Source organism: Triturus cristatus, chromosome 4_1 (genome assembly GCF_964204655.1).
Source record: "Triturus cristatus chromosome 4_1, aTriCri1.1, whole genome shotgun sequence".
Lineage (NCBI taxonomy): Eukaryota > Metazoa > Chordata > Amphibia > Caudata > Salamandridae > Triturus > Triturus cristatus.
The window spans coordinates 992523032-992542521 of NC_140585.1; the positions used below are offsets into that span (position 1 = coordinate 992523032).

Genomic DNA, 19490 nt, shown 5'->3' on the forward strand with positions numbered 1-19490 from the left:
ATCCCAGATTTTGATATGGGGTTGCCTTTGTGTGGTGGTGAGAAAGACACGAATAGTTGTTTGGTCTTACAAAAGGGTTGTGTTCTCTTGATGTAGTAAAGCAATGCTCTTTTGACATCTAAGGTGTGAAGAGCTCTTTCTGCGACTGTTTGTGGCTACGAGAAGAATACGGGCAGCTCTACAGATTGATTGAGGTGGAAGGGAGAAATGACTTTAGGAAGGAATTTAGGATTAGTTCGGAGAACAACCTTATTATGATGCATCTGCAGAAAGGGTTCCTGAATGGTTAGGGCTTGTAGTTCGCTAACTCTTCGTAAAGAAGAAATGGCTGCTAGGAAAGCAGTTTTCCATGTTAAGAATTGTAGCTCACACTTATGTAGAGGTTCAAATGGAGGCCCCATTAGTCTTGTGAGAACGATGTTTAAATTCCACACAGGTGAAGGTGGTACTCTGGGGGGGGAATTGTTCTTTTGAGGCCCTCCATAAAGGCTTTTATGGCAGGTACTCTGAAAAGTGATAGATGTTGTCTATTTTGTAGATATTCTGCTATGGTTGCAAGATGCAGTCTAATAGACGTGTAGGCTAAGTTGCATCTTTGGAGGTGTAGTAAGTAGCCTATGATGTGTTGGATAGACACATCTAGGGGATTGGTGTTGTTGTTATGACAATATATTACAAAACGTTTCCACTTGGCTGCATAGCATGCTCTAGTGGTAGGCCGTCTAGCTTCTTTAATGATGTTCATATAGTCAGGGGGAAGGTTAAGGTAACCGAATTCTAGGATCTCAGGCGCCAGATCGCCAGTTTGAGCTGAGCTGGGTCTGGGTGTCTGATCTCTCCATGGTTCTGGGTTAAGAGGCGTGGAGAGAGGTGTAACTTCTGGTGCGGAACTACGGAGAGTTCCAGCAATATGGTGTACCACGGTTGTGTGGCCCAAGTTGGAGCAACTAGGATGAGAGTTAAGGAATGTTGCTGTAGTTTGCGCACCACTAGTGGAATGAGTGGGAGAGGTGGAAAAGCGTATGCAAATCTGCCTGACCAGTTCATCCATATCGCATTGCCTTTGGACAATGGGTGTGGATATCTGGCGGCGAAGCTTGGGCATTTGGCGTTTTCATGGGTGGTGCAGAGGTCTATCTGTGGATGCCCCCACATTTGAAAAAACGGTTGAAGAACTTGCGGATGAAGTTCCCACTCGTGGATCTGTTGTGTTTGACGGCTCAACAGATCGGCTATGGTGTTTTGGACTCCTGGGACATGTTGGGCTAGGAGAAAAATGTTCTGAGGTATAGCCCTCCTCCATATGTTATATTCTAGCTGAGAGAGCTGCAGAGAGTGTGTCCCGCCTTGTTTTTGTATGTAGTAGATGGCTGTCATGTTGTGCGTGCGGACTAAGACAGCCTTGCCTGATATGTGTTTTTGAAATGCTTTTAAGGCTAGGAATATGGCTAGTAACTTCAGGTGGTTGATGTGGAGTAACTTTTGTTGAGGTGTCAACCTGCCCTGCATGGTGTGATGTAGTAGGTGAGCTCCCCAGCCGGAGAGCGATGCGTCCGCTGTCATAACTATTTGAGGAACCGGCTCCAGGAACGGTCGCCCTTTGGAAAGGTTTTTGGTGTTCCACCACTGCAGAGAGAGAGGAGTACGACCGTCTACCAACACCAGATCTGTTAACTGACCTTGAGCCTGGTTTCATTGGCGTGCTAAGCACTCTTGGAGAGGACGCATCTGGAGTCTTGCATGAGGCACTATGAATATGCAAGAGGTCATCATCCCTATGAGTTGCATGAACACTCGAGCTGGAAGAGAGTTTTGTGGTTGGAATTTGGTGAGAAGAGCCTGCATGCTTGCTATCCTGGCGGGATTGGGATAGGCTAGCGCCCTTGAGGTGTCTATTGTGGCACCAAGGTATTGTTGTGTGTGGGACGGTTGCAGATGGGACTTGGCGTGGTTTATTGTGAACCCCAGGTCGTGAAGTTGTTGAATAGTGGCGTGAGTGTGTTGTACACACTGGTTGTATGAGCTGGCTTTTATGAGCCAGTCGTCCAGATATGGGAAGACGTGGATGTGCTGTCTTCTTAGGTATGCTCCCACTACCGCTAGGCACTTGGTAAACACTCATGGTGCTGTTGTGACTCCGAATGGGAGTACTTTGAATTGATAGTGCTCACCGTCCACTACAAATCTGAGATACTTCCTGTGAGCGTTGTGAATGGGAATGTGGAAATAGGCATCCTTGAGGTCTAGGGTAGCAAGGAAGTCGCCCTGTGAAAGCAGAGGAAAGACCTGCTGGAGTGTGACCATGTGGAAATGGTTTGCGTGTATGTATAGGTTTAGGGGTCGGAGGTCTAGAATAGGCCTTATAGAGCCGTCCTTTTTTGGTATGAGAAAATACAGGGAGTAAACTCCCTTGTTTCGTTGGTGCAGGGGAACTGGTTCTATTGCACTTTTTTGTAGGAGGGAGATTACCTCCTGCTTTAGCAGTAATAAATGTTGTTGTGACATTGGACGCTGTTTGGGTTTTATGTTTGGGGGGGTAGATGTTAGTTCGAGACAGTAGCCCGATTGAATTATCTGTTGCACCCACCGGTCTGAAGTGATGTTGGTCCAGACAGGAAGGAATTGTTGGAGTCTTCCCCCGACTGGAGTGGAGTGGTCTGGGGGAAGTGGAGGGAAGTCATTGGGTGGGGGTAGAGGCAGAGCGGGAGTTGTTGGTTTTGCCTCTGCCTTTGTTGTTGCTCCCCCTGTAACCACCTCTTTGGTAACCTCTAGTAAAGGTGGATTGGGTGGGAGCTTTGTAAGAAGTGGAGGGGCTATCCGAGGAGTAGCCTCTGGTGGTGCTTCTGAAGGATGAGCGATGAAAAGAACGTCTGGGAGCTTGCGACTGCATGTGTCTGTATCCTTCTTCATTTTTTCAAGGGCTACGTCAACATTAGGGCCAAACAGGTGTTGCTCATCGAATGGCTGATTGAGGATGGAACTCTGGACTTCAGGTTTGAAACCTGAAATGCGTAACCAGGCATGCCTACGCAGAAGGACACTGGTACTTTTTGCCCTTGAGGCCGTATCTGCTACATCTAAGGCACAACGGATGGAGGTGTTAGAAATGGTTTTACCTTCTTGCATGAGTTCATTGGCCCTATTTTTATACCTGTCTTGGAGGTGCTGCATTATGGACTCGAGCTCATCATAATGCGCCCTGTCATACCTAGCTAACAGCGCTTGAGTATTGGCAATGCGCCACATGTTTGCCGCCTCTGACGCCGTTCGTTTGCCAGAGGCGTCCAGGAGTTTAGACTCCTTATCTGGAGGTGGTGTGTCACCTGATGATTGGGAATTGGCTCTTTTTCGCGCATTGGAGACTACAAGGGAGTCTAGTGGTGCGGGGCCTTTAATGTAGGCTGGATCAGTAGGGGCGGCCTTATACTTTTCTTCTATTCTAGGATTGATGACTCGAGCCCCGACCAGGTCTTTAAAGACCTCTGGTGCGTGCTTAATGACCCCCTTAAGCATGGGTAAAATTTGTGTGGTGTCAAAAGTGTCCATGAGAAAATCCTCCTCCACGGGGTCTGTGTGTAGATCAACCCCGTGGTAGCGGGCAGCTCTGTGTAAGAGCTGGTTAAAGCCCATAGTGTCTTCTGGGGGGAGGGAGACCTTGAGGGGTAGACGTCCTCTTGTGGGATGTTAGGGACGTCTGGAATGCTATAATCATCCCAGGGGTCTGGGGAGCCAGTAGGAGTAGAGTCCCCTAGTGGTTGATAGTCAGTACCCCCCCCCCCCCTGCATCATAAGAGGTGTCATCATCATTATCATCATCATCATCATCTAGTGGAGTAGGGGATGGTGTAGGAGAGCGGTGTGGTGGGGAGGAGGTGGAGGGGGGAGAAGATGGAGGGGGAGGAGGAGGAATCAGAGGAGAAGGGATCCTTAATGGAGAGGTAGCAAAATCTCTCTTTTTAGGTGGTGGAGCCGGTGCATGCGTATCTAGTGGTCGCTTTCTGAAGCTAAGCATCAAGTGACAAGTCTTAGGATCCTTTACAAGAGTTTTTTGGGTAGGATCTGGGCGAAACAGTTCTTCTGTGGGGGGGCAGATCCCTCAGTGCTGATGGTGTTGGTGCCGTAGGCTTTTTCGGCGCCGACTCGGTAGCGGTTCTGGGTTTGGAACCGTGCGATTTTCCAGTATCTTTGGCCGATGGAACCTGTTGTTTTTTTGGTTCCAAGGTCTTTTTCGGCTTCGAAACATGGGAGTCGGGGGCCCTTTGGTGGCAGTTTTTTGGTCAGCTCCGAATGTGTTGTCGGTATCGAGGAACCGGTGCCAGTCTTCGACGCCGAGTGCTTGGATGTCGAAGCTGCGCTCGGCGTGGATGAGGAAGAGGACGGCTTCTTTTTCGGTGCCTGTGTATGTTTTTCAGCACAGAGGGTAGGCTGATTTGAGCCCGAGTCACTTGAAGGCTTTGTAGGCTTTTTTACCGGGCCCGGAGGCGGGGCATGGGAAGCAGTTTCTCGGTGTGCACCTGGGCCCGAAGACGAAGGTGTGACCGAAGCCTTTTTTGATGGTGTCGAGGGGGGGTTGGGGTCGGGGTCGATGTCTGTACTCACGACCCTCTGTGCTGGAGTGATGTCCTCGACGTCGGAGTCATCGGCTTCGGAGGCGCTGACGAAGCTTTCTTCGACCCGCCTCTGCTCTGGCACATCAACGCCCTCTTGGAAGATGTCGTCGGGGATCGAAGACGACGATCGAGCCATGGTTCTTCTAGCTCGTCGGTCCCGAATCGTCTTCTTGTAGCGGAAGGAGGCATAAGCTGGACAGTCTCTGGCCTCGTGCTCTGGTGAGAGGCAGAGGTTGCACACCTCATGCAGATCGGTGTGGGAAAACTTCGACCCACATCGAGGACACTTTTTGAATGGCGTCCTTTCCATGAGCCAGATGATAAGGCCCAGTTAGGCCCGAAGGCCTTCGTCGACGACCGGAATCGAAGACTTCGAAGTTGAGAGTTGCTTGGATTGGGAAAACGCGATCGAGACAATACCATCGAAAAGGGGAGGATGGAGCGTCAAAAGAAAAAAACAGTAACGGTTCTGAACTGGAGCGCGAGAAACACATCCGAGCCTGATGGAGCCGATGCCCATGCGCACTATGATCCAAAGGAGGAGTCGCATACCTCGTGACTTCCAAAGACTTTCCAGGACAAAAACAAGTGCAAACATCCGGGCCCAACACCAGATGGCGATCTATGCATAGTGTGTAATCTGCAGCTCATATGCCTCGAACACACAGGTTCATGGAATGTGTGTCTGTGTCCCAGATCTTGAACTCCATAATGACAAGAAGTGAACGGAATTACTAAAAGAAAGAAGGCAGTAAGCGTTTATCAGACTACGTGGGTCCAACAGCCAAGCCAGGGCTAGGTACTCCCTCGCCTCCGCATCCCTGCCCCTTAGGTCAAGGTACCCAGGTCTAGCATTATCCAAGTGCTGCCACCTAAAGGCCTCCAGCCGAGCACCAGCAGTTCTGCTCTGCTGGCCCAGGGCCATCGACACTGCAGGCAGAACCACTGAACCAAGCTTCAAGTCTATTCTGCCTCTTAGCTGCTGAGCAATATTCTCCATAAGGGGTTGCACCACTCACTCCCAGGACTGCTCTTTTCAGGTGCTGGGATCTGGAATCCAGATAGCGACTGCAGGAGCCAGATACAGCCCAGGTCTCCAACGTCCATGAACAGGCCACAGGATATGGATCCCCTTCTCACCTCGTGAGGGCACTGTCACAGGGCCAGGCTCCAGGACTCCTCCACAGTGCCCAACTGCCGACATAGTATTCCAGTGTGACCACTAGGCTGGTCTTCCTCCAATGTTGTACTACTGTGGCCCAGATGGGGGCATCACGATCAGGAGCAGTCAAAGACAACACGGCCAAGGGGAGTACAAAGGGCTTTGCTCATCCCCCTGAGGGGTGGTGGCACAAGGCAACGGTCCACTCACACCCCGAGGAGTGCCCTGATGCGTGTCACTTCTACTGGGGGCCATGACATTATCCCAGGCCATAGCGGCTGCTGGGGGGGGGGGGGGGGGGAGGCTTTCCCACTCAGCAACAATGGCTCTCAGAGGCATGGAACCCACCCTAACACAGCATGAAACCGGGCAGGACAGCTGCAGTCACCGGTGTCAAGGGATTGTGGTCTGTTACTGTGGGTATTCAGGCAACAACATGCAGGATTGTGGCGGGGGAGCAGTAGCCTCTCAGCCACACATTGTGTGTGACATTTTGTTAATAGCCTCCCCAACCCCCGCAAATCCATAATTACATTTTGGTGCTATGGATATTTTTACCATATGCTCGCTTATAAGAAGTTAGGAGATGTTTTCTGTAGGGGGTATGTTTTCAGAAAACATGACTTTCATGGCTCAATTAATTATAATGCTAAAATACCCTAAATGTTGTAACAACCCATCGAAAAGTGATTTATTAAAAATTCTACAGGGAACCCATCAATCCGACCCTCCTCCCTGGGCTGTCCCAGTTTTCATGCCATCAATATCCTTTGCCGTTTCTTCCTCAGAGATGCTGCCAACTAAAGCAGTAAGACAATGGCTAAGCATTTACCTCCAAATCTACATCTTAGCATGATAAGAATCATGCAAACTAACAAAGAATGTAATAATGTCCTTGTTAGGTCTATTGGGTAAGTAACTATTACACATTGTTTGCTACATATTGCAAGAATGCAGGATCATGATTTTGTTTGGCGGAGCAGAGTTGCCACAAGCCAACCTGCCTTTTTCCCATGCCCATAATATTTTCACCTCTAATCGATGCAGAACATTTTCTGCTTGAGATGGGAATAGTGCATTGAGACTGACCTTGATCCTAGCTAGTTGCTATAAAAGGAGCAATGTGTGATCTACTGTATTTGGCAGTGATGTTCTTTATGGAGGCCTCTAATTTTATCTGGTCCTATGTGGCATTTTTCCATTTCAAGGATGATTTCATCACAATGTACCGCTTGCTCAACCCTTACCAGCCACCCATAATGTCGGGTTGGAGACCAAAGAGCATGAATTGTCAAGAATAAAGTCCACTGCAGTTTCTTTCTCACTTTGGGCATTCTTCCTTTGAAAATGTTTATGCACCAGTGCTATGTGGGCAATGCCATGATCAGTGCTGTGCGGGCGAATGCAAGGATCACTTCATCTATCTCCAAATGTATGGGTGTTTGCTCATTGATGCTAAACTACAAAATATGGCACCAAAACAGACACTGAGGCAAGAAAAAATGGAATTCAAATACATGTGCCATGCACGTAGGAAGTATAGTTCCCTTTAGAGAGGGTGTAAGAGCCTCCAAATGCCTACTAGGGCGTGGTCCTCTAGAAGGTAAACTAGTAACCTTGCTGGTCACAGTTAAATTCCAGTCTCCTCCAAGCCACCTAAGCTCTGGATAGCCTTGGGAAACAAGGGAACTTGTATCCATTAGGAAATATATTGAGCACACAGGAAATATCTTACCATGAAATGGCGTTATGCATGTCCATATCTGCAATTGATAGTCATTGGGTGTTCAACACAGGCAGCAACTTCCTGAACAAAGTAACATTTCACCCTGCTTATAGGCAACAGAGGCCATCATATCAGAGCCAGACTTCGATGTTTTACGAGCATAGAAAGCTCTGACCAACCAATCTTTCTGCTTTGAAGTCTCTCCTGGAGAGAGGCTTCCTTCAATAGAACAATGTCTGGAGATTTAGTGGACAAATAGGACATCTTCCTCTTCCATTTAATATAATGAGTAAGCCCACTAACATTCAAGGACATCATAGTAAAGGCTCTCAGAACATTGAAACAGACATAAATGAAGCCCCGGGGGTTGTGTGAGATTTTATGAGCTTTGGATGTCTTCTTTATGGTACATATAGGGCACAGACAGTATCTCTCATTCACAAACTAATCTTTGATCAGCAATTGTATGTAGTGATGTACAAGAATTTAAAAACAGGATACTAGGCCACAAAAAATGGAATGGAGTGTTATCAAGGCCCCACAGAACATGCAGAGGTGGAAGTCTACAGAAAGAGAAGGCAAGGGCGTTAGTAAAGTGGGAGGTGTGTAAGCGTGGGAGAAGAGGGGCAATTGGGAAGTGAAAAGCACAAAGAAGCAAAAAGACATACTAATGTGCAGACAATAGTGTCAGAGCTAGAGGTCCCCCTGATCTGGGTGGGAGATTTTAATTGTGTACTGGACCCAGATCTCAACAGGTTCTACCCTTGCAGGGGCACAAAACCAAGGATGACAGTGAAGCTCCGGGAGGTTATGAGGAATATAGGGGCCCAGGACATATGGCATCAGAGACACCCCACCCAAAAAATATACACTTGCTTCTCCCCCACTCACAACACTTACAGTAGGTTGGATAGAACTTTAGCAGCGAACCCGGACATTGCTATGTCCCTAGAGGTGACACATCAGGTGCGTTTCCAATCTGATCACTACCCTGTGGCATGTGTGGTCGGTTGGGGGGCCCAGCTGGCCGCCCCCGAACCTGGAGGCTCCCGGCGGAGGTACTCGAGGACCCTGTAGGGAAGCAACACATAGAGACTGCAATAACTAATTATATCGACCTAAACTGGGAGGGACCGGATTTGTCGAGAGCTACGAAGTGGGAGGCCTTGAAAGCGGTGGTGAGGGGTGCCTGCCTAAGACTAACATATGGGGTTCGTTAGCAGCTCCAATGGGAACTGCAAACAGAGGAGTGAAACCTCCTGGAGACGCAGGTTCAAGAAGGTCGGGATGCAGCGGACGGGACTAGGGAGCTCGCCATTTGAGCACGAATCCACGACGTTTGGGACAGGCTCAACAAATATACCCTCACACAATACAGACTACGCCTACACAGGAAAGGGGAAAAATCGGGTCGCTTATTGGCCTGATTCTCCGACGAAAACAAACCCCTGCCGCAATAGTGGAACTACGGGAATCTGCTAGTGGCCTGATTCACTCTGAGGTGGGACTCCTACGAGTCCTGAAGTCCCATTTGCAGACGGTATATACTGTGGACCCAGCGGTTAGTGCGACAGCTTATCTCCCCTACTTGCAAGCTCTGACCCTACAGTCTATCCCTGAATCGGTATGGAAAGAGTTGGAAGCGCCATTAACACTATATGAGGTGCACTCTGCGCTGCAACAATTGCCGAGGACTAAGTACCCGGGGAGCACCGGGTACCCCCCTGAGTTTTATCAGGCTTTTGCGGGCACGCTGCCCCGTCTCCTCTTACAGGTATATTTGGAGGCCTGCGAACGTGGTGACCTTCCACCCAGCATGAAGCAGGGGGAGATCTGCATGATTCTGAAGACGGGAGGGGATGCCCATGAGTCTTCGCCATACCGTCAATTACTGATCAACACGGATGCTAAAATTCTGTGTAAGCTGTTGGCCTCCCGCCTAGGGCCTTATTTGCCGCATTTGGTGCAAGAGGACCAATGTGGCTTCATTCCGGGCCGGAACATGACCATGAATTTACGACGGCTTAATCATATTATGCACAAAGTGCGTGGTCGGGAGGAACAGATGGTACTTGTTTCCATCGATGTCGCCAAGGCATTCGATACGGTGAACTGGAGATACCTTTTGGAGGTGCTCCGGGCCATGGGGCTGGGACCCAGATTCCGTCGCTGGATCCAGATACGGTATACAGATCTTGCGCGAGGGTCAAGCTCGGGGGCACTCGCTCAGAAGAGTAGCAGCTGGTTAGGGGCACTCGCATGGGGTGCCCACTTTCGCCCCTATTGTTCGCCCTAGCCATAGAACCACTGCCAGTCTGGGTGAGAGCGGAGTTGGATCAGTGGGGCATCAGAGTGGGTGAGACAAGTCATGTCATCTCCCTGTATGCAGACGATGCACTTTTTTATTTGGCCTCCCCTAGGGAAGCAGTACCTGAACTGCTACGTCAAATAGATAGGTTTGGAGAGGTATCTGGGTTGAGGCTTAATCGTATTAAATCGCTGATCTTTCCATTGCCGGGACTAGCTTCAGTGCCCCTAGAAGAACACCCAGACCTGGGACTTAGATGGGAGCAGGCGGGTTTCCGATACCTGGGAATACAGGTTGCGCCGTCAGATACACAGTCGCTGGCCATGAATATAGATCGGGTACTCGCGTCCCTACAGCGCTCTGTGATATTTTGGAATACCTTTCCACTGTCATTGATGGGCAGGCTGGCCATCTTCAAGACGGTGATGCTCCCAAGGGCCCTATATGCATTACTTAACTCACTTTGCCCGCTACTAGCGTGCTTCTTCAAAACACTGAATATGACTCTCACGTCACTGCTCTGGGCCGGAAGGAGGAGTAGAGTAGCCCTCAACACTATTGTACGCAGCTATGAGGAGGGTGGTTTGGAGGCTGCACGCTTTGACTTATATTACTACGCCGCTCAATTGCTACCTACTGCTCAATGTCTGGCAGATGCAGACAATTTGGAAAAACGCCTATTGGCTGGAAGGGCGGATAACCTGACACTTCAGAATGCGCTAATGCAGGGCAGGGGAGCGTAGGCGACTCTCCCCTACGTGGTGAGACACACGGCTGACATGTGGCAGAAGTTCGTTGAGAGGGTCTTAGGGAAAGCACCATTCCATAGGGAGTTACAGATCTGGATACTGGCCCCCTTTAATGAAACGGGAACGCATATGTCGTTTCAGACCTGAAGGGATGGTGGCTGTGAGGCACTGGCTGACCTTTTCCCAAACAAGACATTTATAACCTATGAGCAGGCAGAGGAGAGTTTTGGCCCAGGGCAGGGGCATTTCCTACACTACAGAGGTATCCAGGAGGTGGTAATGGTCACCTGGACACAATACCCAGACATTCTCCAACTGACACAAACATTGGATATCCTACTCATGTGCGGAAGTGGTCGTAAAATGATCTCCCTCCTATATAAAGCCATAAAACAAGACTCCACGCCCCTGGTGCTACCGTCCAGGGCTGCCTGGGAGAAAGATCTAAGCGCCCAGTTGGAAGAGAAACAGAGGGCATACATAGGCGCACTTACACGCACCGTCTCCTGCAATGCTAGGTTTAAGTAAACGCACTTCAATTTCTTACATCGCACTTACTTAACGCCGGTAACATTAAAACGCATTTCACTTGACAGGGATGGTAGATGCCCGAGGTGCGCCGCAGAAAATGCAGATTTTTTTCAGCTGGCATGGGAGTGTTCAGTTGTAAGGCAGTTCTGGACGGGAGTGGTCTGCAGGATCAGTGAAGCTACAGGCCTTCAGTTGACGCCAGAACATTTGCATTGCCTATTGGCATCCGTACAAAAGCCTAAGAAATGGAAACTGCCTTATAAACTACTACAATTAATGCTAGTGTTAGCTTGACGTAGGGTGGCCATACCATGGATGGGACAGAGGGGTCCGGAATTGCCGGCCTGGCTTAAAGATGTGCGTAAGTGGACACTAGCCGAAGAAGTACATATGAAACTTACACGTAGGGACGAAAAACTACAAGCTGATCTGATGGAATGGCGAGAACTGTGTAATTCTGGGATGACAGAGGGGGATGCATCCGCTCACAACACTCCAGAGAGCGGAGAAAGCGGGTCAGATGAGGAAGGCCAACTTGATAACAGAGGCCGGGAGAATTAATGCTATAAGTGTACAGCCTATATGTATTTGGTTTATCCCATGCCTGTTCCTCACTGTGTTATATACAAGGATGATTATGTATCCCTATTGTGATTGTCTGTTTCCAATGTTGCCACCTGTACCAAGTACCAACAACAAACAAGAAGGTATGACCCTCTATGCTGTATCGTTGACGATATGTTTTTATTGTTGCAATATGAAAAATAAAGTTAAAAAAAAGAAATGTGCAGACAATGAGGCATGGTTAACAGCAGGGTATCGCAATACCTAGATCCAGGAAGCTAAATTTTAAACTTTTAAAATTAAACACGCAGGCTAAACGCCAAGCCCAACATTCACAACGAAGAAACATATTAACCACAGGCAAACACCCAAGCCTAACATTCACAAGATTGAAATATGCGAGTGCAGGTAGTGTGCACTTAAGATTATTTGGTCAACTGAACTATCAATATCGGCTCCTATGAAGAAGGAAGAGTAGGATTAACAGCTTTATGGGGCATATGATCAAGGCAGTTTTGAGTCATGGTTATGTAACATACAATATTTTATCTCTGTGGCCACTATCTAAATGCTACAGGACATCTCACTCAGGTGACTATGGGAAGGGAGAAAGTGGCAGGCATACAACACAACATCTATTTCGAAAGCTATGTAAGAGTTAGGGTTTTGGACATTAGGGACAATAGTCTATGTCTAGAGCGGTTTCTGGTTTTATCTCTGTTCATCGTCTCTTCTGGAAAATGAGCTTTGTAAAACCAGCAGCTCCTAAATGACTCCAAGCACTGTCATGCCGCAAGCAGGTCAGCGCAGTTTCCTTATGTCCAGCAGAGCCGTCAAGTGGTGCGACGTTTGCACTTTTCACACAATCAGCTACCTGTAATGTGTAGTTCACAATTGATTCTCGAGATTCAAAGAACCCGTCCAGACCTTCAAGTTAACAGAATTCTTTGGACTTTGATCAAAAGTAACCAAAATAATAGCCAGTTCCTGAAGAGAACAGTGAGTGTCCTATTTCCAAGCAGCAGTTGTGAAACCAAAGACAATCAGATATTTCTTCCTTTTAACATTGGTTTCCCAAGGGAAGTCTGCAGAGAATCTTGTGCTTCTTGGAGAGGAACATTTCTCTGCTTCTTTCCCATGATTACCTGACTGGCTTGATGACACAGAAGAAAAAGCAAACACAAAAAGATGATGGACGAAGCACTGAAACTTTTCAGGCACTCCCTCCCAGTCACTATTAAATCTGGATTAAATCTATCATCGTTCTTCTGCTCATTTCACCACCCAAGTTCAGACCCAGCCATACGCAAATCAGTCTTGACCCTGCTCCTCATGGAACCGGTCCAGCCGAACTGCCAGGCCCAGGCCTCCCTGGACCGAAAACAAGCATCAGAAGACAAGTCATGATGGAGCAGGAGGAGATGAGATTAGTTGCACGCCTCAACTGAACCCTGTGGGTCTTTGAAATTCCAAGGGTGGCCAAAAAGCCTGGTCCAGTCGGTCAGAAATAAGGAAAGCCAGGAAAGCAGCATGTCAATCCGCTCTTCTTTTTCCACCACTCCTGAGAAGCCGACACTGTCCCTGATACGCTTGGCCTGTCTTGGCCCTGGCTGGCACTCGGGTTACTTCTTACAGTTCTTCTCTAGCCGTGTCAAGATGTCACTAAGAGCTGAAACTGGCCTGAAAAGAGGAAATGTCGGGCCTTTGTTAATGCTTTTGTTTCAGCTGTGCTCCTTACTATGGCCACAATAAAAAAATGGATCCGTGAATTAATTCTCATAATCAATTCCAGGGTTATTTCTGATATATCACTTTTATCTTGACCTTTCTAAAAGTGCCTTGGTACAAATAAGTAGTCTCAGAAGTTTTGTCAGGAACAGTAGAACGCAGTTTAGCAATGAGCAACCTTCTCAGATAGGAGGCCTGGACTACATTCCTGGCCATTCAAGCCCCACAGTCAAGTTTGATGCTTGCAGAAAGCTACAGTAAAATGTTAATGTGCTTTAGATGTGATATCATGTTACATATTCCTCCAGGTGGATGGTAGCGTGGAAGAGTACAGGTGGTTTCAGAAATGTTTCATGAAATCATTGCTCTGGAAACCCTAAGTTTTGTAGAGTGAAGCAAACATTAATCCCAGATGGAGAGGGAGCAAGTAAGTCAGTCTCCCCCTCGCAGCAGAAGAGGAGGCCAGTCACAGCAGGCTGTATAAGGACCCTGGTTTCAGTAAATAGCAGGAAATAGTGGCAGGCTACTGGTATGCTAACTGCATAAAGATCTCCCTCAGCCAGGGCCCCAAAAAGAACAGTGTACACTTCTATTACTGTAAAGGATATTATAACACTGCAGTACAATTGCAGTATCCCAAAGCAAGATGGCTGCTGTCTGAGTCAACCAGCATTAACACATTGGCAAATCTAAAGTGACTGCTAAACAGTTTTTGTGAGAAGCTGCGGTGCAGTTAGCCCCCGTGATAGTTACAGCACCAAATCTGCGGCATCAAGCAGATGATAATCCTAGCAGTCAACAGTAGGACCAACAAATATCCGCACATATCTATCCTGAAGAACAGACCTGTGCAGCTTTAGTAACATGTTTCCAGTCCGTTATTGAGAGTAGGTACTCCCTTAACGAAACAAGGAAAGGCAAAACAAGTTCTGAAGTCAGTGCATCACCATTCCCTGTGCTCTTTTTTGTGGGCAATGGCACCAACGCTTCCAACAATCTTGAGCACGTATGGGGAAGGCATTCCTCTGCTTTTTCCGGGGGCCGGGTAGTGATGTCATCCTGCCCAAAGTTTCGTCTCTGAGAAGCCTTTGTTGTCCTCTCCCCCATCTTCCAATCAAGGCTCCTATAATCACCCTAGGGTGAGATAAAGGGGGACCAAAGCGCATGGCCGTAGCTCTAGGGAATGTCAGCCATCTTCACTATGGCACGTATTTTCAAAAATGAAAGACCATCTCAAACTTAATTTTCACAGATGAAATGCTACTGATTTTAGTCAACTATTAAGGAATTCAAACTGAAAGTTCACTGTTTTGTCAAGTGTTTTAGTGATGGTTAAACCACCAGCAGTCATAAGGGACATAGGCATGCTTGGCACGACATTAACATACTGGAATGTTTCATCATAACTCATTCAGAATCTCCTTTTTTAGTATATGTATGTGAACGTTGTTCTGTAAAGGGTACAGTTTGCCCAAATTTAAAAAAAAATAGTATAGATTAAAACTTTCAATATGAAATCGGGCTTCCTCACTGCATGTAATTTTAAGTGAGCACACCCTGCCACTTTTAACATTCAACAGCTGCCAATGGCAACCAGTGTAATTCATTCTAACATCAAGGTTTTTGTCTTCATTGGATTGTAATACCTTTCCAACTTTCTTCACCCCAGCCTTTAGCAATGTTAGCATAGTTATTCATTTGTACTCCATTTCAAGATCTCTTCAAATGTTAAGGACTACTTAGTATAGCTGGGATAACCTTCCTTTTATCCATGAGACTGCAACATGGAGGGAACCAAAATTCCTCAGTTTGGTTTATTTAAAGACTAAAACAACTGTAATAGAAGTGTAACAAGTGTTAATCAATCTGACAAAAATGCTAGCCTTACCATTAGAACAGTCTTTGAAGAATCGCCAGGATAGCCAATGCTGAAGATGACCAGTGCTCCCAAAGAGCAAAAAAATGCGAGCGTAGCAAGATTTCTGACATCTAGAAAAGATTCCACCAGTGGAATTGTTCCCATAGTCCAATCACAGCACAGGGCAGAGGGATTTAGGAGAAGCCATGCATTAACAGGAAGGAGGTAGTTGAATGTCAGCTGTCTTGCAGGAGTTGGACTGACAGCTGCTGGATTGTCGAATCTAAACAGTCAACAAATGGTTACCAAAAAACATTGTTTGTTGTCAGTTAGCAGTATAGCACAAAATAAAACGTATCATACACGGTTGTATTGCTCAACTCATCAAATAATGCTTTACTCGGTTATTGGAAGACCATCATATCAGACAATTAAAAACATTACGAATAAAACTATGAATTTAAAACAATAAAATCGGATTTATAAATATACAAACATTGTAACATATATTACTTTAACTCAACCTAAAACTTTAAAACCATCCCGGTCTATGATAAAAATATGGTTAAGCTCTTGCAAAATGTAATCTAATGTAAGAGATACACATATTATAATGTATTTTGCTCGACACAGACCAAAACCTTAAAACAAAATATCCTAGTTTTATACATAAAAGTACACTTGAATAGCCAAAACCTTTACCCACATTCCATCCCATCCAGGGTACTGAATCACAGCTTGAAGGGTCGGCCTCCCACAGACAAAATGGGTTCACGCTTGCGCCAAACTGCAGCCAAATAACGGCTGACAGCAAACACAACTGGTGTGGACGTGTCTCTCGTCAGAATCCTGAAAGCTATAGAATGAATTTTGGTTCCGAGGTTTAAACAGATCGGGCGTATCCACTTACGCCTCTGATGTAAAAATAAAGGACAAAAAAACAATAAATGCTCCGCAGTTTCAGGTGTCGACCCACAGGTAAGGAAAAGATTAGAACCAGTGCCCCAGTTCCACCTGCTTTTTCTCTGCACTTTTGGGGTCAACCAGCCAAAATGAAAACGCAGATACAAGCTCTTGGTGATGGCAGGAGAGTAATTATATCAAGATAAAGTTCAAAAGAAGGAGTGCCCTTGCATTCAAGGAAGTTCTCAGCTAGCTGCCTGTTAGTTTCTCACAAAACACCGTTTTCACGGACAAAATCCCAATAGCGTTATTTTATAATTCTAGTATCAGACTTACAAATGCTATTAGCATTATACCAAAACTTTTCAGCGCCAAGTTTCAAAAGCTAGCTGCCTTTGTTCAACTTGCATGTAGAAGGGCTGATTCATTTCTGGGGATCGATGCAAGATTATCAAGTATTTTAACATAATGTTCTATCGAGGATCATTGGTTTGCAGCCAGGCTAGCTGCTTCTAAAGCCCATGCCATTGGCGTTGAATTTACAACATCCGAACAGTAGAACTTCTTGTCCTGATGTAGTTTGCACCATAAATTGCTGGGGGAGATTCAAATAGTGATGGCATCTGCAGGTAGAGGTATCCATCCTAATCAGATAGAACTGGGCTATTTACAGATTACCTCAGAAAGATAAGAATATCTGGGTGTATAAAGATAAATCTGTTACTGTTTTCCAAAGTGATTGTCATAGAGCCTTAATATTGAGAGTGGGCGCTGCCATGAGCGCACAAATCACACTTGGATGCACGTTTTCACCTGCATAAACTGAACTGCTTTTGTCCAAAACTGTGCAAAACAAATGGAATGGAGTACCAGGTGAACACTCCATGGGCTGTATTTCCCTTTTTATAGGTACGGTTTGGTTTACCACTCATCTCTAGTCAAATATTTAAGATCATTGTTCTGCCTTGCTTTAGTACCATCAATGTTGTGCCCTGGTTTGCGAAGAACTGTAAGAGGGGTTTGGCAGCTGTACGATGTCACTATAAGAATTCCAGAGTTAAATGAACGAACACATAACCAGCTCATAAATGGGCAGGGTGAAAGCAGATCTAGAGCAGCAAAAGAGGAAAGTATGGAAGTAGGAAATCACACTTTTCTGCTAGCTCAGTGGTATCTGTTAATCCAGAAACTGGAACATAGAACAGTCAGCTAGCACAGACATGAGAAAGTCAATCTTTACAATTCGCTTGGGTCTTATTCCTCAGCTGGAGAAGGATTCCATTACCAACAATGAAAAGTAATAAAAGGCTAATAATTTAGATGCTTGCATATATTTTTAAATCATACATAAATCAGGTGTCTTGCGGAAGGTGGGAGGATCAATTCCTCTGCTCATCAACAGGTCATCCCCCTGTGAACACTAACTTTACTAATGAGCAAAAGGACATGTACATTTTGGGGAAATTCCAGTGACTGGCCTGCTTGATACCAGCCAGCCCAAATCTTAGCTAAGGGCCGGGAAGTTAAATATCTCTAGTGCTAGGGGCTCACTGCAGGTTACAGTAAGTAGCCATTATCCCATGGCAAAGATCTAAAAAATGCAGCTTCATCGAAAGAGCCTGCCGCCTTGAAAAAGGTGGGAATTACTACCCTATTGGTTCCCTCTAATATCTTCAGTAGACAAAGGCAACAAATACCTGATGCTCAAAGTTACTAATACTGAATCGCATGAGCTAGTGTAAGTGTCTGATAATCAAACAACAAGATGTGCAAATAGAATGATGGAGCAGGTGCAAATGTAGATCATTTAGGATAGTCTGGGTCTGGGATCAAAATCTTACTTCTGCCAGACCCATATTAATTAAATGTTGTCTGGTGCCACTAATCAGAATTGGGAAGGCAAGAAAAAGAAAAACACACAACAAAAGAAGCAAATCTTGAGATGTAAAAGGTTTCCAAATATGCTAGACTGAGATACACTGATGGCATATTTCCAGAGCATTAACAATAACTGAAGGGTGAGACACAGAGTGGATTCATAGTGGGGAGGACTTTACAGTGTTTGAGGGTTCGACACACTATGTGGATAGACTTCAGTTAGAAATGCGTTAAATTGAAGGCGAGAGGCCTTTAAAAAAAGAAACTTAAGATATAGCTTTTTGCACGTTAATCTTCCAGCATTTGATTTCCCCTTGCACTCTGTATCACACCAAGACACTCTTGAGTAGATGCGCACTTAACGAGTCCTTTTTTAATCAATTCATTACAACGGGAGAAAGTTCAAGTATTGAGGTGTATATGACAGTAATAAAAGGCATTTATAATAGACAACAATAGCTTTATTATTACCAGAGAGTAAACATGATTGTGGCGAATATGGATGCTACATTTGTAACGGGGCAAAGCCATACAAATTCTGTGACAACATTCAAGGGAGCTTAATTAACAGCTTTATTTTGCCACTACGATACATTCCTGGTTATAAGCCTTCTGTAATGCATTTTGTTCAATCAGCAGTGTTTAGTATTACATTTTTCATATTTGTGTAAATCCTGAATCTTGAAACTGCTGTTCAGGGCTGAACGCTTAACCGTAATCCAGATTTGGGGCTTCCGGTGTCTGAGGTAATGGCGACTGTTCCCGAAGCCACAATGTCACCACACACTGGAATATGTGGTAGACAAGTGCCCTCGAGAGGTCGCCACATTTGCAGGTGGGAAAAGCCAAAGGTGTAAAACCCTGCCCTACCTCCCCCTTGCTGATGAAGTCTTTACAGCGTTGCTGAAAACCAGGAGTCAGACTACCACCAAGTGTAAGTACTGCAGTTCTCTGGTGTCTAAAAGTCAACGATACAACAGATGCTTTCGGAAGCGCTGCAGGAGATGTGGGTATGCCTGTGTTAATTTTCATATTAACATTGCGAAAAAGAGTTTGAGTGTCCTGAAATTCACAACAATTTTTGGAGTGTGGGCATCATCAAGCAGGAACTAGTTACAAGAGAATGATCAAAATAATAATAACATTTGAAAAGGTTTTTACCTGGTAAACACGGGAAGCTGAGACTGAATCACCTGGACTCGAACAACCACAAGGAGCAATGTGCTAAACATCAAAACAATGAGTTTCAGCAGAGTCTGAAGCATGGAATATGGAATACTTCCCTTTCCACGGAGAATCTGCACAGCTGTGTGCCATATTATAGGTATAGTATACTGAAAAAGAGAAAAGTGGGCAATGCAGATTAGCATCTAATAAATATGACTAGAACATCAGACAAAGCAGAGGCCACAATGATTGATTCAAGCACATATTCTTATTTACGCACATTTTACTATTCATTTTAGTCATTGC

General features: G+C 46.0%; 1 protein-coding gene across 2 annotated transcripts in view; it reads right to left on the bottom strand.

The window, feature by feature from the left end:
* TMTC3 (transmembrane O-mannosyltransferase targeting cadherins 3) overlaps positions 1-19490 on the bottom strand; it is a 368984-nt gene that overhangs the window by 215469 nt on the left and 134025 nt on the right. For both annotated transcript variants that reach the window (XM_085653910.1, XM_085653909.1), the window contains exons 6-7: positions 19179-19351; positions 15267-15519 (exon numbers count right to left, since the gene is read on the bottom strand). In XM_085653910.1, coding sequence (XP_085510036.1) covers positions 15267-15519; positions 19179-19351 — 426 coding nt within the window. The remainder of the gene's footprint in view (positions 1-15266; positions 15520-19178; positions 19352-19490) is intronic.